This window comes from Scyliorhinus canicula, chromosome 8 (assembly GCF_902713615.1).
Source record: "Scyliorhinus canicula chromosome 8, sScyCan1.1, whole genome shotgun sequence".
In the NCBI taxonomy this organism is placed as follows: domain Eukaryota; kingdom Metazoa; phylum Chordata; class Chondrichthyes; order Carcharhiniformes; family Scyliorhinidae; genus Scyliorhinus; species Scyliorhinus canicula.
In genome coordinates this window covers 34,455,046-34,474,186 of record NC_052153.1, presented here as the reverse complement: position 1 = coordinate 34,474,186, position 19,141 = coordinate 34,455,046, and the positions used below count along the sequence as shown (strand labels likewise).

At 45.2% G+C, this 19,141-nt stretch overlaps 1 protein-coding gene across 28 annotated transcripts in view; it reads right to left on the bottom strand.

Moving 5' to 3' along the window:
- adgrl3.1 (adhesion G protein-coupled receptor L3.1) overlaps window positions 1-19,141 on the bottom strand; it is a 1,080,538-nt gene that overhangs the window by 110,690 nt on the left and 950,707 nt on the right. For all 28 annotated transcript variants that reach the window (XM_038804386.1, XM_038804389.1, XM_038804387.1 and 25 more), the window contains 2 exons: window positions 15,370-15,579; window positions 1,341-1,561 (listed from right to left, as the gene is read on the bottom strand). In XM_038804386.1, coding sequence (XP_038660314.1) covers window positions 1,341-1,561; window positions 15,370-15,579 — 431 coding nt within the window. The remainder of the gene's footprint in view (window positions 1-1,340; window positions 1,562-15,369; window positions 15,580-19,141) is intronic.

Genomic DNA, 19,141 nt, shown 5'->3' with positions numbered 1-19,141 from the left:
GTGGACCAGTGCTAAACAGCGGCATGGCCTGGTCTCCCAGGTCTATCACTGCCCTTGGGAGAATCCAACGCTGATATAGTTAATATATAAATCTGGATCACCCCCAGTGAGGGAGTACATCTCAGAGTCATAGAATAGAGTCATGGCACCCCTAAGGTGCAGACATAGGTCATTGGGCCCATCAAGTCTGCACCAACCCTACGAATGAGCATTCTATCCATGCTCACTCTCTTCTATCCCCATAACCTGAACTGCACATCCTTGGACACTATCGGGCAATATAGCATGGCCAATCCACCATCCTGCACATCTTTGGACTATAGGAGGAAACTGGAGCACCCGGAGGACACTCCACTCAGACAGTGAACCAAGGCCAGAATTGAACCCGGGACGTGGCGCTGTGAGGCAGCCGTGCTCGTTAGATCTTGCAAGGCTTCCCGAACGTCGCAAATTTAACAGCCTCGCCACGTCATCAGTCAGGCGTGACGGGTCCGTTCGATCGCATCCAATATCTCCATTGACTTACACTAAAATGTTGCACCATTTAGCAGTTCCACTTTCAGATGGTTCACTCTGATTAACCAATCTGGAAGTTTAAAACCTATAACAATGTCAACTTACTTCTGATAGAACATCAGTAAACGTTTCATTCGCGGTGCTACAGGCAATCTCAGCTACTGAAATCATCACCATTCCCACTCAAGACCTTGATCAGTTTGAAGACTTTCTTCTACAAACATTTCTATAAAATTACCTGTTCTCATTCACAAAGCATATTGTTTATCTTGTGAATACAAGTCCATTGATAGTACAGATGTCTAATGGCTTATCTAATAACTTTGATTATGTAACTATATCTTCAAGCAGCTGCTTTTATTTTAACAAACGGGAAGCTTGAACTTTGAATTCCTACTGTGCAATAGGAGGCCATTTGGCCCATCAAGCCTGCACTGACCCTCTGAATGAGCACCCTACCGAGGCCCGCTCCTCTGTCCTATCCCCATCTCCCCACCTAGCCTGCACATCTTTGGAAACTTGAGGGCAATTTAGCATGGCCATCCAGCTAACCTGCCCATCTTTGGACTGTGGGAAGAAACCAGAGCATCCGGAGAAACCCACGCAGACAAGGCGTGAAGGTGCAAACTCCACATTTAGTCACCCAAGTGAGCTGGGTTTAATCCCAATTGATAGGGTTTGGAAGCTTGGAGGGAAAATCCTGCCTGTAGTATTTAACAGAATGACCAATCTTTATGTACTCATCTGTATTCTTCAGATTTACAAATTCAACGATCAGACAGAAGTAATCAGCATTTGTTTTCAAAGCAAAATGGCAAACTCACGCTGTTGTTGTTCCATAACTTCGATAGTCCACAGCAGCTGAAACAGCGACAATAAGTGCAGGTACTCCATATCCAACTAAGTAGAAATACTTTTTGCGGGAGTGTTCACTTTCAAAGACTTCCACTAACATAATGTAGAGCTGAACCCCCTCCAGGAACATCCATGTGAATGCAGCCAGGAAGAAGAAGTGAAGCAAAGCAGCAAATACTGCACAGGCAATCTGCAAGAAACCAAACTGACAGATGAGCAAGATGCATTCTCTCACTCCTTAACCTTTACAATCCACAGGAAAATCAGGTATTACAAATATCCCAGAAATATTCTTCATGACTAGTTGATAGGGTCAGGAGAAGCATCAAGTTCCCCTTACTGCCAGCACAGGTTGGGTTTGGGGCAAATTTCCTTAATCTCAGTAAATGGGTATGTAAACACCTCAAAACCTCCATAACTTCTTCAGAGAGCCACTGATCTTGATTATTTTGTTAAAATGTCTCTGCCCCCGAGAAACAGTAGAGTAACAGTGATGAAAGGGAGAAGGAGTAAATGGTGTTGGAGAAAGCAGTAGTAACTGCTGGGTAAGATGTAGCAACATTACGAGTGGGTTTAAAGGAAAGCATTGGGAGATTTGACCATTTAAGATCAGCCATTGTGTTCTTTACTCATCCAGTTCTGTGACTAGCTTGAGGCAAGGGAATACTCTTTCAGGAATTAAAATAAAACATTATAATTCAACTCATGTGATCCTCAACTGTCACTAGATTTTTCAGTCGGATTTGACCCATTCCCCAACCTGCTTTCCAAAATCCATCAGCCGTGCCTGGGATCATTAAACTTTGTGACTTTGGTTGTTTTGACTTAAAACACTTAAATACTACAACACATAGCCAGCCAAGAAAACCAACAGGATACATCGCAAACACTGGACTAAATGGACCATCAATCATACACTTAAGCACCAATTTGACTGGTAAGTAGACAGTTGGAAAGAGCTGAAGAATTACTGGAAAAAAATCCTGCTGTTCACAATGCTTTACAAAAAAACTAATTGTGCCTGAAGAGTGGCGGCATGATGAGAGGGCGTAACTGACTGACTACATTTTCAGCATACCTGCTCTGAGCAACCCTTTTGTTCCCCAAAAGCAAGTTAGAAATGCTTGACAGAAGTTGGAAAAAAATAACCCTTGCGGTGGTTGAAATCTAGATAACGTGCAGAATTGAGCTCGTCAGAAACTTTTTACTTGATTAAGTGAGGATTACACAATGCCAAGATTTGTAAATAGCAATTCAGCAATGAATGGTATTTGTACTTTCTGACCATATCTAATATATGGAGTGAATGTGGAGGAGAGGGAGAGAAAGTATAAGAGTTAGAGGTGGCTCAAACTAACTGCAGGTATTGCAATTATGTTTACAATCACTGCGTATTCTGTGGTGTCACGTTCAACCTCTTCATCTGCCCACTAATCTGCTGAAGCCAATCACCCAATTGAAATGAAGTGAAATGAAAATCAGTTATCGTCACAAGTAGGCTTCAAATGAAGTTACTGTGAAAAGCCCCAAGTCGCCACATTCCGGCGCCTGTTCGGGGAGACTGGTACGGGAATTGAACCGTGCTGCTGGCCTGCCTTGGTCTACTTTCAAAGTCAGCAATTTAGCCCAGTGTGCTAAACCAGCCCCATCAATTTACAGCCCATTGAAATCATAACCAGGAGAGGCAATTTCAAAATACGGGGGAAGCCAATTAGAACCGAGATTAGAACTGAGAGGGCTGTGAATATTTGGAATTCCCTACCCCAGAGGGCTGTGAATATTTGGAATTCCCTACCCCAGAGGGCGGTGAATATTTGGAATTCCCTACCCCAGAGGACGGTGAATATTTGGAATTCCCTACCCCAGAGGGCTGTGAATATTTGGAATTCCCTACCCCAGAGGACGGTGAATATTTGGAATTCCCTACCCCAGAGGACGGTGAATATTTGGAATTCCCTACCCCAGAGGGCGGTGAATTTTTGGAATTCCCAACCCCAGAGGGCGGTGAATATTTGGAATTCCCTACCCCAGAGGGCTGTGAATATTTGGAATTCCCTACCCCAGAGGGCGGTGAATATTTGGAATTCCCTACCCCAGAGGGCTGTGAATATTTGGAATTCCCTACCCCAGAGGGCGGTGAATATTTGGAATTCTCTACCCCAGAGGGCTGTGAATATTTGGAATTCCCTACCCCAGAGGGCTGTGAATATTTGGAATTCCCTACCCCAGAGGGCTGTGAAAATTTGGAATTCCCTACCCCAGAGGGCGGTGAATATTTGGAATTCCCTACCCCAGAGGGCTGTGAATATTTGGAATTCCCTACCCCAGAGGACGGTGAATATTTGGAATTCCCTACCCCAGAGGGCTGTGAATATTTGGAATTCCCTACCCCAGAGGGTGGTGAATTTTTGGAATTCCCTACCCCAGAGGGCGGTGAATATTTGGAATTCCCTACCCCAGAGGGCGGTGAATATTTGGAATTCCCTACCCTAGAGGGCTGTGAATATTTGGAATTCCCTACCCCAGAGGGCTGTGAATATTTGGAATTCCCTACCCCAGAGGGCTGTGAATATTTGGAATTCCCTACCCCAGAGGGCGGTGAATATTTGGAATTCCCTAACACAGAGGGCGGTGAATATTTGGAATTCCCTACCCCAGAGGACGGTGAATATTTCGAATTCCCTACCCCAGAGGGCGGTGAATATTTGGAAATCCCTACCCCAGAGGGCTGTGAATATTTGGAATTCCCTACCCCAGAGGGCTGTGAATATTTGGAATTCCCTACCCCAGAGGGCGGTGAATATTTGGAATTCCCTACCCCAGAGGGCTGTAAATATTTGGAATTCCCTACCCCAGAGGGCTGTGAATATTTGGAATTCCCTACCCCAGAGGGCTGTGAATATTTGGAATTCCCTACCCCAGAGGGCTGTGAATATTTGGAATTCCCTACCCCAGAGGGCTGTGAATATTTGGAATTCCCTACCCCAGAGGACGGTGAATATTTGGGATTCCCTACCCCAGAGGGCTGTGAATATTTGGAATTCCCTACCCCAGAGGGCTGTGAATATTTGGAATTCCCTACCCCAGAGGGCGGTGAATATTTGGAATTCCCTAACCCAGAGGGCGGTGAATATTTGGAATTCCCTACCCCAGAGGACGGTGAATATTTGGAATTCCCTACCCCAGAGGGCGGTGAATATTTGGAATTCCCTTCCCCACAGGGCAGTGGACGCTTTGTCAATGATTATGTTTAAAGCAAAGGTTGACAGATTTCTAAATGTCGATGACATAAAGGGATATGGGGATAGTGTGAGAAAAGGGCATTGAAGTGGATGATCAGCTAGGATCATATTGAATGGCGGAGCTGATTCAGTTGGCAGAATGGCCTGCTCCTATTTTCCTATGTTCTGACAGTGAACAAATCAGGTTAACCAGGTTACTTCCCAGGTGAAGTTCAAAATGAACTCTTGAATGTTCTGTCATATTTTCTTTTGGACTAGTCTAGATTTATTCTCTGTACAAGAAAATAATAGTTTGCTTCTTGGGGCGGGTGTGTGGACAGTTTGGGTCATGTTGACATTGAAAAGGAGGCTGTATTGGGTCTTTCAAAAGACATTAAGGTAGATAAGTCTCCTGGGTCGGATGGAATTACCCCAGAATACTGAGGGAAACAAGGGAGGAAATTGCTGGGGCCTCAACTGACATCATTGTATCCTCATTGGCTACAGGTGAGATCCCAGAGGACTGGAGAATAGCTAATGTGGTACCGCTGTTTAAGAAAGGTAGCAGGGATAATCCAGGAAACCATAGGCCAGTGAGCCTCACATCGGTAGTTGGTAAATTATTGTAGAGAATGATCAGGGGCAGGATTTATACCCATTTGGAAACAAATGGACACATTAGTGATAGGCAGCATGGTTTTGTGAAGAGGAGGTCGTGCCTGACTAACTTGATCGTGTTTTTTGAGGTGACAGAGATGATTGATGAGGGGAGGGTGGTGGATGTCGTTTACCTGGACTTCAGTAAAGCCTTTGACAAGGTGCCTCATGGCAAAACTGGAACAAAAGGTGAAATCACACGGGTTCAGAGGTCAGGTGACAAGATGGATACAGAACTGACTCGGTCACAGAAGGCAAAGGGTACCAGTAGAAAGATATTTTTCTGAATATAAGGTTGTGACTAGTGGTGTTCCACAGAGATCTGTGTTGGGGCCTCTGTTGTTTGTAGTAGACATAAATGATTTGGAGGAAAATGGAACTGGTCTGATTAGTAAGCTCGCAGATGACACCAAGGTTGGTGATGTGGCAGATAGTGTTGAAGATTGTCAGAGGATACAGAAGGATATAGATTGGTAGGAGACTTGGGCAGAGAAATGGTAAATGGAGTTTATTCCAGACAAATGTGAGGTCATGCATTTTGGTAGGGCTAACATAGAGGGGAATATACGGTAAATGATAAAACTTTCAGGAGTATAGCAAGTGAGAGAGGTCCGGGTGTGCAGTTCCACAGATCTTTAAAAGTGGCAACACAAGGCGCGGCACGTGGCACAGTGGTTAGCACTGCAGCCTACGGTGCTGAGGATCCGGGTTCAAATCCCGGCCCTGGGTCACTGTTTGTGTGGAGTTTGCACATTCTCCCCGTGTCTGTGTGGGTTCCACCCCCACAACCCAAAGATGTGCAGGATGGGTGGATTGGCCACACTAAATTGCCCCTTAATTGGAAAAAAATTAATTGGGTACTCTAAATTCATAAAAAATGTGGCAACACAAGTGTAGTCAAGAAAGCATACAGACTGCTTCCCTTCTTTATACGGGGCATCGAGTATAAAAACTGGCAAGTTATGCTCCAGTTGTATAGAAGCTTGGTAAGGCCGCACTTGGAATATTGCACACAATTCTGGTCACCACACAACCAGAAGGGTTTGGAGGCTTTGGAGAGGGTGCAGAAGAGGTTTACCACGATGTTGCCTGGTCTGGAGGGTGTTAGCTATGATCAGAGGCTGAATCGACCCGCACATCTTTGGACTGTGGGAGGAAACCGGAGCACCCAGAGGAAACCCACGCAGACACGGGGAGAACATGCAGACTCTGCACACAGTGACCTGGCAGGAAATCAAACCTGGGACCCTGACGCTTAGACGCCACAGGGCTAACCACTGTGCTTCCGTGTACTCTACACTGAGGAGTGTCATGAGAATGTCACTTTAAGAAATGGTAGTCTGCTAAAGTTACTGCAGTGATGTCAGAGTGTGGGTGGAGCTGAGCTCTGGCTCTGCATTTAGTTTCACTTTGAGAAAAGCTTGGATGTGTCTGTGGTTTTGCGGTTTTGTTTCAGTGTTGGAGCTGCAGTCAGCCAGAGAATGTGTAATGTTGTTCTCTCTGCCATGTAAAGACTATCTCTTGATCATTTGGTGAATTCAGAGTGATAACTGTTCTCAGTAGTGAATTTAAACCTGATGTGCTTCTGTTAAAAGTTTTTTTAATGTCTTATGGATGTTAAAAGGAAAGCTTAAGGGTTACTTAGTGTTTTATTCTTTGGGGGTTATATTTGAATTGATGGTTGCTAAGATGTTCACTGTATGTTTTAAAAAGGTTAACTTGAGTTCATAGAATAAACATTGTCTTGCTTTAAAAAATACTTTTCGAGTTCTGCTGTACCACACCTGCAGAGGGGCCTGTGCTCCCCATACTACAATCTCGTAAAAGTCGCGAGTCAGGCAAACTCCATGATACACTTTGGGGTTCTCTAAACCCTGGCCCATAACAGGAGACCAAACGAAGACTAGGTGACTGCTTTGCATAACACCTCCATTTAGTCTGCAAACATAACCCTGACATTCCGCCTGCCATTTCAGTTCACCATCTTCTCTCATGCTGACATCCCTGTTCTCGAACTGCTGCAATGCAAAGCCCAAGGCAAACTGGAACAGCACCTCATCTTCCAATTGGGCACTTTACAGCTTTCTTCAACATTAAGTTCAACAACTTCAGGCTATGAACTTTGTTCTCCATTTAGTATTTTTTCTCCTGTTTCTACTCTGTATCTTGTTATTTTGTTTTGTTTTCCGACAGTGCTTATCTTTATTCTGCTATTAACACCTACGCTTTATTCCTTTACTACTTCCCTTACCACTCTTTGTCTTGTGATGCATGACATCTTTGATATTTAACCTCCCCGCCCACTAACCTGACAATCCCTGTTGCTCCATCTGATAATCTACCTTCTTAAGCAGCATAAAACTCTTCTTCAGTTCTGAGGAGCCATATTGGACTCAAAATGTTAATTTTGTTTCTCTCTCCACAGGTGGTGCCAGACAGGCTGATAGTTTCCAGCAGTTTGTTTTTATTTCAAATCTCCAGCATCTGCAGAATTTTACTACCTTCTGTTCAGAATCCTGTATGTTTTAATGAGGTCACCTTTCATCCTTCTGCACTCCAGAGAACATAGGCCCAATTTACTCTGCCTCACATCAAAGAACAAGCCTCTCACCCCAGGGCCCAATTTAGTCAACATTGCTGCAATGCTAGTATATCCTTTCTGATGTTCCGATAATGCCACTTTCCAAAATGGTACTTCGAAAATGTGTTCCACTCAACTGTGTGCGGTCCATCCCCTGCACCACTACCCTTGCCCCCTCCCCTCACTCCCAGAACAAGGATACAGACCCCCTCGTGATCACATTTCATCCCACCAGCCTCCATATGCAAAGCATAATCCTCCACCATTTTCTCCAACTCCAGCGTGATGTCACCACCAAACGCATCTTCCCTTCACTCCCTCTGTCAGCATCCCGTAGAGACAGTTCCCTCCGTGATAATCTAGTCCACTCCTCCACCATACCCAACATCTCTCCCTTCACCCATGGCACCTTCCCATGTCATCACAGGTGTAACACCTGCCTTTTTACCTCTTTCATGCATAACCACCCAGGCCCAAAACACACATTCCAGGTAAGCAGCGTTTCACTTGCACCTCTGTCTATTTGGTTTATTGCATTCGCTGCTCCCAACGTGGTCTTCTCTATATCGGTTAGACCAAACGCAGACTGAGTGATTGCTTTGCTGAGCACCTTCGGTCTGTACGCATTCAGGACCCTGAACTTCCCGTTGCTTGACATTTCAACACAAGTCCCTGCTACCTTGCCCACGTGTCTGCCCTTGGCCTGCTGCAATGTTCCACTGAAGCTAAACACAAACTGGAGGAACAACATCTCATCTTCTGGTTAGGCAAGCGACAGCCTTCTAGTCTCGACATCGAATTCAACAACTTCAGAAGATTAGCTGTACCTCACCGTGATGCCTTTGTATTCATCCCATTTCATTTAAACTGTCTTTTACCATTTAATTTATTGTCTTTCTTTATATATAGCCCCCCTTTCCTCCCTTTTTCTTCCCCTCCCCCCACATCTACATCTGTCACAGTTTACCCTCTGATGTGAGTTTCTCTGCTGTTAGGCCTTTCACACCTTTTGTTCTCTCTGGGGACTGCCATTAGCACTCTTTACCTTGGTTTTTGTGGCTATTAGCACTCTGCTCCATTTGTTTTTGAGGCTATGACTCATCTTTCATTCTCTCACCCCACAGTATAAATATTTCCCACTTTCTAAGTGTTTTAGCTTTGACAAAGGGTCAATCTGGACTCTAAACGTGAGCTCTTTATTTTCCCTTCAGATGCTGCCAGACCTGCTGAGATTTTCCAGTGTTTTCTCTTTGGTTTTATATCCTTTCTTAAATGTGGAACCAAAACTGCAGAGTATTCCATATGTATTCCAGTCTCACCAAAGTCCTGAACAATGCAGCAGGATTTTATTCCTGTACTCCACTCCCTGTTACAATTTACAATAAAGGCCAACATGCCATCTGTCTTTCTAATTGCTTGCTTTACTCGCATGCTAACTTCCTGTATTCCATGTTTGTGCACATCCAAGTCACTTTGAACGTCAACACTTACAAGTTTCTCACCTTTTAACCAAAGTGAGTAAGTTCACACGTTCCTAGATTATACTCCAGATTCCATTGAGTTGCCCACTTATTTAGTCGATCTATTTCTCTTTGCAGCTTTTCTGTGTCCTTCCCACAGCTTACTTTTCTAGCTAGCTTTGTAGCATTGTCAACTTACAAAACTCTGAAGGAACCGAACTACTGCACAGATTTATAATGACTTGAATGCTATCTTCAGCAACAGCACCTTATGTCACCAATGCAGTTTTAAGTTATGGTACCTAACTGCTGCCACCATGTGTGTGAACCAAATGTCTCTATGTAGAATTCATACATGCCACTAATGCTGCTATCACCCTCGGTACATCTGATCTGCGTGCACTTAAAAGTTGGGCTTTGGTGCAACCTGTAATGATAAATGAAAGTGTAATACCTGCTGATCTCGGTTTGCTTTTAAACTCCTCTTATCACATTCACCATTGCTACTTGCCAATGTCTGATCACAGTAAGAAATCACCAGTAGTAATCACTAATCTCTTACTATCCACAACTCTTGGCATTCATAATCCTCATTTATCCCAGAAATGCCATCAAGTTCGTAACTTTCAAATGCAACATAATTGTTTAATTGTGAAATTATACAGTTCACATGTGCTCATAGCTGAACATAAGTATTGTTTTTTGAGGAGTGGTATCTGGATACCAAGGCTTACATTATGATTGGAGTCAAAACTTCTCTAGTCAATGGAAAACCTGGCACTGCTTGTTCTCTGGTGCTGCCAAAATATGACAGTCCCACTAATCTGTACAAAATAGTAAAGATGCTAGAGGAGAACACTGCTATTGTCAATGTCCAAAAGCTACAAAGGAGAGATGAATAGAACAAAGAACAAAGAAAATTGCAGCATGAATGAGGAGGGATGTGCACCATGGTCACTGTCAATAGCATGTTGTTTGGGAATTCAGTTCGGGTTATTTTGATTCTGTGGCTGGGGTGAAAATCTAATAGAAATGATTTAAATGGTGAATTTTTAAAATTATTTGTTCTTGGAATGTGAATATTGCTGGCAAGGTGCCTACCCTCAATTACCCATGAGAAGGTGGAGTTGAGCAATCTTCTCAAACTGCTCGTATGTTGTGTTGGTCCACCTGCAGTGCTGTGAGAAAGGGAGTTCCAGGGCTTTGACCCAGTGACAGTGAAGGAACTGCAATATAGTTCCAAATCAGGTTGGTGAGTGACGTGGAAGGGAGCTCACAGGGGTTCCCATGTATCTATTGTCCTTGTCCTAGGCAGTCGAGGTCTTGGATTTGAAAGGTATTGTCGAAGGAGCCTTGAAGAGTTGCTGCAGTGCAGCTTATACAAGGCAGTTACTGCTCCAGTGTGCACTGCTTGTGAAGTAAATGTTTGAGGTTGTGGATAGTATGTCGATCAAGCAGGCTGCTTTGTTCTATCAAGTCTCTCCAGTGCCATGGAAGCTGCTCTCACTCAGGAAAGCGATGAGTATTTTATCACACCCCTGACTTCTAGATGGTGGAGAGCCTTTGGGGAGTCAGGAGGTTGACTTACTTGCCATAGAATTCCCAGCCACTGACTTGCTCTTGTAGCCACAGTATTTATATCGCTGGTCCAGCTAAGTTTCTAGTCCGTGGTAACATCCAGGATGTTGATGGTGGGGGATTCAGCAACGGTAAGGTAATTGAACATCAAGGATCAGATTCACCTCTTATTGCAAATGTTTATTGCTTTGTACCAGTGTGTTACTGGGCAGTTAGCAATCCAAGCCTGAATATTGTCCAGGTGGACAATCCATAGGTGGACCTGTTCTGCTTTGGTATCTGACTGATTGTGAATGGTGCAGAACGTTCTACAGTCACCAGTGAGCATCCCATGTCTGACTTTCTGATGTATGGGAGGTCATTGATGAAGCAGTTGACCTAGGGCACAGCTCTGAGGAACTCTTGCAGCCATAGCCTGGGGCTGTATTGATTAGCTCTAACAATCACAGCCATCTTCCTTTGTGTGGAGATACCGGCGTCGACTCGGGTGAACACAGTAAGAAGTCTTACAACACCAGGTTAAAGTCCAACATGTTTGTTTGGACTTTAGCTACCAAAAGCATTGCTCCTTTCCCAGGTGAATGAAGAGATAGGTTCCAGAAACATATATATAGACAAAGTCAAAGATGCAAAACAATGCTTAGAATGCGAGCATTTGCGGTAATTAAGTCTTTACAGATCCAGAGAGAGGGGTAATCTCAGGTTAAAGAGGTGTGAATTGTCTCAAGAATTGATTCACCTGAGGAAGGAGCAGTGCTCCGAAAACTAGCGATTTGAAACAAACCTGTTGGACTTTAACCTGGTTTTGTAAGACTTCTTACTGTGCTCACCCCAGTCTAACGCCGGCATCTCCACATCATGGCTACCATCGACACCGCAAACTGCCGGCTCAAAGTGGAGAGGATTTCCAAGACGATGGCGCATATAGACACTTACATTAAGTTTCTACAAAGATGCAAGAAAGCAGACAAGATCCCGAAAGGATCACAAACCCACTCAAGTCAACCTACAACACAGTCTATGCTGAGAGACAATGCATTTGCACCTCTCTCACACTCCTCAACCACCTGGTACACCAGCTCTACAGCAAACGGCGCAACCTGGAAACCAAGATAGTGTCCATATTCTCAACTTGCGCTCAGGACGCAGCAGACCAGCTGCGTAACACCACCAAGCAGATGAGACACTGATACTACGCCACCTATATGCACACCAAGAACAGGAAGCTTGAGAAACTCGGCATCACCACCAGCAGCAACCAAGCCTCCCCCAGTACGCCAGTAGAAAACAATACAGGAAAATCTATTGTCAACTTGTCAGAGTAGACCCTTCAAACAGACAAAATCAAAGTCCTCAGCAGAGGGCTCAATTTCTGCACCACCACCAAAATGGACCCCATCAGTCTCGCAGCAGACACGGAGGAATTCATCAGGCGAATGAGGCGCCATGAGTTCTTCCACAGACCACAAGAGACCGACAGCGAACCCAATGAGACAACCAGTGAACCAGAACAACAGACCAAGAGATCTGTGGTGCGGCAACCGAAGAGTCGAATTGGATCCCTCTGGAAGGCCGCTGCCCTAGACTCGACATGTATGCTCAAGCTGTCAGGAGTCGCATCAATGCCAGATTCATCAGTCGCATTCACAAGACAGTCCCGAATGTCACCCAAGCACAACGCAACGCCATCCGCGCTCTCAAGACCAACCGCAACATCGTCATCAGACCAGCAGACAAAGGAGGGGCCACCGTCATACTGAACAGAATGGACTACTGCAAAGAAGTGTACTGACAACTGAACAACCAAGAACACTACAGACAGTTAACCGCAGATCCGACCAAGGAACACATCTGCCAACTCAACAAACTGATCAAGACCTTGGATCTAGACCTTCAGAGCACCCTACGTGCTCTCATCCCACATACTCCCGGTGTTGGAGATCTCTACTGCCTCCCGAAAATACATGAGGCCAACACACCAGACAGCTTATCGTATCAGGCAATGGGACCTTGTGTGAGAATCTCTCTGGCTACATCGAGGGCATCTTGAAACCCATCGTACAAGGAACGCTCAGCTTCTATCGCGACACGATGGACTTCTTACAGAAACTTAGCACCAATCACCAGTTGCACCACGAACATTCCTCGTTACAATGGACGTCTCGGCACTCTACACAAGCATCCCCATGACGACGGCATTGCTGAAACAGCCTCAGTACTCAACACCAACAACAGGCAATCTCCAGACGCAATTCTGCAATTCATCCGCTTCATTCTGGATCACAAAGTCTTCACCTTTGACAACAAGTTCTTCATCCAGACACACGGAACAACCATGGGGACCAAGTTCGCACCTCAATATGCCAACATCTACATGCACAAGTTTGAACAAGACCTCCTCACCGCACATGACCTTCAACTGACGTTATACACCAGTTACATCGATGACATTTTTTTCCTTTGGACCCATGGTGAAGAATCACTGAAAGGACTACACGATGACATCAATAAGTTCCATCCCACCATCAGACTCACCATGGACTACTCTCCAAAATCAGTTGCATTCTTGGACTCATCTCCATCAAGGACGGTCACCTCAGCACTTCACTTTACCGCAAGCCCACGGATAACCTCACGATGCTCCACTTCTCCAGCTTCCACCCTAAACACATTACAGAAGTCATCCCCTATGGACAAGCCCTCGTGTACACAGGATCTGCTCAGGCTTGAAGGCGCGTAACAGACATCTACAGACGCTGAAAGATGCCTTCGTATGAACAGGACATGGCGCTCGAGTCATCGATCGACAGTTCTAACGCGCCAGAGCAAAAAACCACACCGACGTCCGCAGAAGACAAACATGGGACACAACCGACAGAGTACTCTTCGTCGTCCAGTACTTCCCCGGAACGGAGAAACTATGACATCTTCTTAACAGCCTTCAACATGTCATCGATGAGGCAAACATCTTGCCAAGGTCATCCCCACACCCCCACTACTTGCCTTCAAACAACCGCACAACCTCAAACAAACCATTGTTTAAAGAAAACTACCCAGCCTTTAGAACCGCAACCACGACACCACGCAACCCTGCCATGGCAATCTCTGCAAGACATGCCAGATCATCGACATGCGTAGCACCATTACACGTGAGAACACCACCCACCAGATATGCGGTACATACTCGGGCAACTAGGCCAACGTTGTCTACCTCATACGCTGCAGGAAAGGATGTCCCGAAACGTGGTACATTGGCGAGACCATGCAGACGCTGCGACAACGGACATCGCGCGACAATAGCCAGGCAGGAATGTTCCCTTCCAGTTGGGGAACACTTCAGCAGTCAAGGGCATTCAGCCTCTGATCTCCGGGTAAGCGTTCTCCAAGGCTGCCTTCAGGACGCACGACAACGCAGAAACGCCGAACAGAAACTTATCGCACACGTGAGTATGGCCTCATCCGGGACCTAGGATTCATATTGTATTACATTCATCCCCCACCATCTGGCTTGGACGTACAAAATCCTACCAACTGTCCTGGCTTGAGACAATTCACACCTCTTTAATCTGTGATTACTCCTCTCTCTGGATCTGTATAAAGACTTAATTACCTGCAAATGCTCGCATTCAAAGCATTGTTTTGCATCTTTGACTTTGTTTATATATATATATATGTTTCTGGAACATACCTCTTCATTCACCTGAGGAAGGAGCAGTGGTCCGAAAGCTAGTGATTTGAAACAAACCTGTTGGACTTTAACCTGGTGTTGCAAGACTTCTTACTGTATCTCCCTTTGTGTTAAGTATGGCCCAAACTAGTGGAGGTTTTCATCTATGATTCTCATGGATTTCAACTTTAAATTAACTTTTAGTTATGAGAATTATATTTGACTGAGAAAAACAGAGATGGATCAATTTGTAAAGGCAAAGTCAAGGATGGCTTTTGAAAGGGAGTGTCTGAAAATGTCAGCATGCATGGCCAGTTTTGGGATGGAACTCGGAGCAATGTGGGGACTCTGAGAACCATAGAGTAGGGTTTGGTTTGGTTACAGCACAGACTGCCATTCGGCTCATTGTAATGGTGTCAGCTCTCTGCAAGAGCAATTCCACCATGCCCCACCACCTTTACCCTGTAGATCTTTGGCATGGTGAGCAAAGTCAGGGAGAGGAATCAGGAGACAATGGTGCCAATTTGAAGACAAATAAGTACATAGGGTCCTCACTTTTATTTGAACAAAAAGTGGAGGTGGAGAGAACATGGGAGAGGAGTTATCAATGGATGATACTAGAGTAGATTTGGCTGAGAAAAGTGAGGCCGAGAAAAGTGTGGCCAAGTGGAGTGCGACATGGCCCAGCACACCCAGAGGGGAGATGGCAGGTTTTATTTACCAGACAAATCACAACATGGAAGAAATCAGCATTGAGCCAATAATCTGGCTGGGAACACAGAGACAAAGCCAGGTTAGGTACAGAAGACTGAGAGCTACAGCCCTCGTGCTCACCGGTTGATCTGTACGATTGATTCCAATCAGGAAAAGCAACTCGGCCACAAAAAGACTGATGCAGAGGTTCTTGTGAATGGTGTTTCGATCACTCTGAAGTCCGTGAAAGAAACAAAATGTGAAGATGCAGATCAGGAGGCAGACAAGTGATATCAGGATACCGACCCAGGTGATAACTTCCAACAGCAGTTCATGGACAGGGTCACTAAACTGGGAACACAGGAAGGAAATCATCAGTCAATAGACAAGTGTGAGTTAATCTATAAAGTACATCAACTTAACCTTAGTGCAGTCTGGCAGGATAGACTCTGCCAATAAATCAGCAATCACAAATCATTACTGTTAGCCTTGATTGCAGAAAATCATTTTCAACAAAACATAGACATATGTGGCTTCATACTTGCTTCATTGAAATAAGTCTTATATTTATTCTTATGTAGCAGATTGCGACAGTCATGTGACAATGACAGGATAGACACTGAATGAAGGACTAATAAATTCTAATTGTCAATTTTATTTTTCAAATATTTCAGCTTCTGCTTGCAAGAAGCAATTTGTTTTTTCATAGTGCCTTCTCAACCCCCCCCCCCCCCCCCCCCCCCCCACCTCTTACATTTTAAAGTGCAGTGGGACTTGCACGTTTGCTTAAGTAACAAAAAACTGTATTTATATTCAGGCAGATTTGCTTGAGCGAGCAATTGAGTCAAGATACAGAGTGTACTACTCTTTTCAGATAATGCCATGGGATATTTTACATCTACTTGGCTCAGTGGGAAGCACGCCCAGCTCCATCAATCAAACTCATTAATGCAGACTTTCTGATCAGTTCATTGCTGTTTGCTGTGCACAGATTGGCTTCTTTCCTACAGCACAAGTGACTATACTTGTAAGTATTTCACTGGCGGTAAAGCTTTGGCACATTCAGAGCTTGCAAGAAAAATTACACAATTGCAAGGCCTCTTTTGTTTCTTTCTTTCTCTGCAGACGTGAGCACATTATCTCGACTCAGACCTCAGTGCTGAACTGAGGAGTTCATTGTTGGTGTTCCAATGTCTCTGGAAGGTTAAACAGAGGCCTCGTCTGCTCTCTCGATGAACATAAGTTTCACAATATCAATTTGAATATCAAGAGGGACTTTTCCCATTATTAGGCCAACATTTATCCTTCAATAAATATCACCAAAATAAATTTTATGAACATGTATTTAATTGTATTTGTGGGATACTGATGTCTCCCATACATTACAACAGTGACTACAAAAGTAATTAATTAGCTGTAAAGCACTTCGAAATGGCATTAAAGTTCAACATATCTAGACTTGTCTCATCAATAGCTGACAGCAAGTAAAAACAAGGCAACATATCTACATAGCTTGCGACTCAAATCCATCTGATTTATATGGTGGTTTGCTCACCATAGCTCTGGCAGGAAACGATCAGAGCATCTGGAAAAATGGCTTTGTCACTTTCCTGCCTATTTTTCCAAGGGGTGTAGCCTCCTTCTGTCCTTTACAAGGCAGCAACATTTGGCAAGGAGGTTGGGCTTGGTTGGATGGGGGGAGGGGGGGGGGAGGTGGGGTTGGGGTTCCCAAGCGAGAGCAGGACCTGGTAAATTAGAGGAGGAAGGTATGGGCATTAACTTGAGACATACTAATTCGCACAGATGTGTGTGTTATGTATTTTAAAGGGTTAATGACTTCACTTTGGTTCAGGTGCCTGTGTGGTAATAATAAGAGTTTACAACCTGAAAGCAAACAGGATTTAAAGAAAAACTAGGTTGTTGCTTAGCAACCAGGGGCCACCCTAGGTCTGACAGAACTTTTGTTTTTGTTTTAAGCTGGACCCAAGAGAAGCTAGACAGGATGAGATAGCTGGAAAAGAGCAGATCTCTCAAAAGAACAAAATAAGACCAGAAACTAGCGAGTTGGGACAAAAGGAATCTCAGGAAGACAAATTAAAAGAACAAAGAACAGGACATTCTCCATCCTGCAGCTTCTGGTTTCTGGTTTCACATTTCACACCAGTTTCTGGTGTGGCGCGCTCCCGCTGGCAGCGGGGTTCTCAGTCCCAGCAGCCAGCCAATGTGGTTAGCCCCACGCCATTGGGAAATCCCCGGGCATGTGTGCGTCACCAACGCAACGGAGAATCCCACCAGCGGAGAATCAAGCCCATGAAGTTGAACAGGGTGCTGTTCAGGAGAATTCAAGAAAAAAGCAGAGAATGTGCTCTGAGTTAAAGAGACAGCTGCAAGGACCAGGTTTAATGTCAACTGGGTGAGACCAAACATTTGACGTAAATTTAAAGTTTGGTGACATCTTAATACAGCCCATGAATCAGTAGTCTTCTGTTAGGATGGCTGGATACCTGAGAGAGGGTACGAAAACGTAAATGCACGTGGCAATCCAAAACAGAGGAGTACTGAATGAAGTGGGTCCTTGTTGAAGGCTTTCAAGAGAAAGTGTTATGTGGGGTGTTTCTTCGAGAGTGAAGTTTGGAAACACTCGTGTGGATATCCGATTCCAGTGAGACCAGTTGGTTCAGTGTGCCGCGCCTGGGAGGGATTTGGTGGTAAACCTGCAGAATTTGTTTTGGGTGGCATCTGCCACTTGGTTTCAAAGCATGGCGTGGCTGACCACAGTGGGTGTAAATTGATTGTGTACTTACTGAGAATATCCAAGTGGAAGATAAATTGTAAACTGTGTTATCCTCATAAATCTGTGTATATCTGTAACAATATAGCTGGTATGAAGGACCAGTGTATTACAGTGGAACTTTTTATATTTAATAATTGTCTTATTCTTTGGAAAGAGGTTAATTGGCAGGCATGCAAATCTGTTCATTCACATCTCTAAAGAAAAAAATAAAAGTTCAGAGCTGTTGAGACAGAGTTCTGCTCGGAGACCTGTCTGTCCAGTAGTAACACTGGCTGGGACCGTAACATGGACAGCAAAATCTAATTTTTGAAAAACTTGTCAACCCTTTGCTCGGGAACTAAAGGAACCAGAGTAACAGTCAGCATCAAAGTTACCTAATTTTTTCCTTCATTTTGTTATGTACACCTCTAGCAAGAAAATGTAGAGAGTGATTTAATGGCTGCGTTGCACCCAGCATGGATCTGGCAGGCCAGTTAAATCGCAATAGAGACACAAATCTCAAGACTCTCCCACTCCCCTCTGCAACCATCCCATTTGCTGCTTCCATCCCCAGCCGTTCGCTCGCTACCGATCTTTGCTGCTTGCCCAGCCTGAACTCGTGCTGTGAGCGAGCGCACAGGAGGAGGATGGCCAGAGGGAGACAGTGAGTGATGGAGTGATATGGGTTACAGCGACTGAGAGGGTCAGGGGGAGGCAGTGAGTGGGAGGGTCAGGGGGAGGCAGTGAGAGGGAGGGTCAGGGGGAGGCAGTGAGAGGGAGGGTCAGGGGGAGGCAGTGAGAGGGAGGGTCAGGGGGAGGCAGTGAGAGGGAGGGTCAGGGGGAGGCAGTGATAGGGAGGGTCAGGGGGAGGCAGTGAGTGGGAGGGTCGGGCGGAGGCAGTGAGTGGGAGGGTCAGGGGGAGGCAGTGAGAGGGAGGGTCAGGGGGGAGGCAGTGAGAGGGAGGGTCAGGGGGAGGCAGTGAGTGGGAGGGTCAGCGGGAGGGCGGGGTGCAGCAAGCGAAAAGTAAGGGAGGGAGTGGTGAGGGTCGGAGAGGGAAGCGGCGAGTGGGAGGGTTAGGGAGGGAAGCAATGGGAGGGACGGTCAGGGAGGAAGCGACGAACGGGAGAGTCAGGAGGAAGT